The sequence below is a fragment of the Gavialis gangeticus genome, unplaced genomic scaffold (genome assembly GCF_001723915.1).
Source record: "Gavialis gangeticus isolate Ggan-Ray unplaced genomic scaffold, GavGan_comp1, whole genome shotgun sequence".
Lineage (NCBI taxonomy): Eukaryota > Metazoa > Chordata > Crocodylia > Gavialidae > Gavialis > Gavialis gangeticus.
Window position 1 is genome coordinate 121,921,371 of NW_017729025.1, and position 2,160 is coordinate 121,923,530.

The 2,160-nt window shown below is 33.4% G+C and overlaps 1 protein-coding gene across 1 annotated transcript in view; it reads right to left on the minus strand.

The window, feature by feature from the left end:
* The window catches only part of KIF18A (kinesin family member 18A), a 124,822-nt gene that overhangs the window by 79,994 nt on the left and 42,668 nt on the right, over window positions 1–2,160 (minus strand). The window contains exon 9 of the mRNA XM_019519498.1: window positions 1,739–1,901. Within this exon, the coding sequence (XP_019375043.1) occupies window positions 1,739–1,901 (163 nt within the window). The remainder of the gene's footprint in view (window positions 1–1,738; window positions 1,902–2,160) is intronic.

Here is a 2,160-nt window from a genome sequence, read left to right on the forward strand (position 1 = left end):
GTTTTATAAAAAGTGCTTGTACCAATATGCAAATATCCATTGTAATATATGCTTGAGAAAAAGTGCAAGGATAAAATATTTTACTGTAGTGCTTTAGAGATCCATGCAATTAAAATTGTGACATGAGAGATGCATAGAATAAGTTAGTTACTTAACAGTTACTTAAGTTAGTTGTCACCATTTATGACAAGCAAGAGATGCCTGAAACAGTGAGTTTATCTTGACATTTAAAAAAACATCAGTTCTGAACTGTAACTTATTCAAGGAAAACAAAGTGTAAAGCAAAGTAAATTGTGTTTCCTGTTAAATTGTCATTATGACTAATTGAAAATAAGGATAACATTTACACATATATATATAATTTAAACCCCAAGTTCATATTTAGAACCTAAACTAAGACAGGGTTGTAATCCGATTTTATTACTTGCACTTTTGCTCTTCTAGAATAAGGGTATAAAACCTTTTCTAGCTGTGAGACCTGCCTGCTGTTGGTGCTTGTCCCTGAAGTGGCACAGGGAAAGTACCCACTGCCAACACCTGCCCCACAGGCAGCACTGAGAAAGAGCCTACCCTTGAAGCCCCATGTCTGCGGGCATAATCCAAAGGTTCCATGGGCCAGAAATTGCCTGCGGGCCATAGGTTGCTGACTCCTGTTCTAAAAAGATCAGGGTATGTAATACTGTAGAAAGACAATTACTTTAAAAAAAAAAAGTATGAATTTTATCCACCTTAAATGCACGGCCACTGATGAAATTTTAGGAAGAGGTAATTCTCTTTTGCCTCTGTTCTTAAGCATCTCCTAAAAGTCCCCCAGATCCAAGTTGTACATTTTGGTTAAACGGGAAGTTGCAAGATGAAAATTCAGCTCAATACTCCCTTTTTGGTGATGAGCACAGAACTATGAATGCACTTCTTAGTTCCGGTGCAGCTAAACAAACCATCATCCAGTGTGCTGCCATGCTGATAAGTTTACTGTTGGACAAAAATCAGCATGGGTCTGCTGAATTTCATGAGCTCTTAAAGTAGCAACTGTGAAGCATAAATTAGAAAAAAAAAAAACTTGAGATGCTGTGAGATTTTCATGCTTAGCTGCAATATAATTGTCAAAACATTCCTTTATTGTGTGAAAAAATAGTGTACCCCACATCAACAGCACATTTTATGTATTAACATCAACTGTTAAAATGTTATCCCATTGTCAATACAGTGTATGCCATACTGTTTTGTTAAAGCTATATGTTTGAACCAATGAAAATGAAGACGATTTTCATTTAAAAAATGTCAAGCGCATATTTATTGGAATGATGGTTGGACACATATTGTTTCCTCATTTCCGATGTAACAGAGCAAAGTTAATATACCATAGTTAAATAAAATCACAATGAAGTAGAGAATATTTTATTGCAATTTACAATTTATATTGTTTTAAGATTTAAAAAAAGTTATATTACGTTTGCATCTTAAAGCATATATTTCAGCTCAGGACCACATGGGTATTAAGAAAATTTAGCAATTCAGAGTTAAGAATCTAAAATACTTTTTGATAAAAGATTGACAAGAATTGTGCTTCTAAATGTCTACATCACTTTTGAAAATGAGATTCTGAAATTGGAGTTTTTCGGATACTTTTAAAAGCCTAAATTCAATTATTTAATATATGTGTAAATTTACACACTGCTTTCACACAGTAACATAGGAAAATGAGGCAACACATTATGGTACGTTACAAATCACTCACCTTTTCAATTCTTTCTTCAGAGCACATCAGCTGAATTTGTTCATGGCATTGTTTCTGGTAGTATGTCTTAATAGCATTTTCTTTCAGTTGCATTTCCAGCTTGAGATGCTCTTTTCTGATTTCCTCACGGTTGACAAATAAACTTTTTAGAATTTCTTGAAATCTATTAGGAAAAAAGCAGGATATTAAAAATAACTGATTGTATATCTTCTCATAAATCTTTGTACTACAGTAAAGCATACAAACTTTCCCTTCACATGACATTTCCCAAAAATAATACAAAGATTCTGTATTACTAATATTACATCCAAATAAAACAAGGTGACACATTCAACTTTCAAATGGGAGTAAAATATCTTTGATCTAATTTAGAAAATCGTTTAAAAGGAGTCCAGTTATTCCCCCCCCCCCCCCAAAAAAAA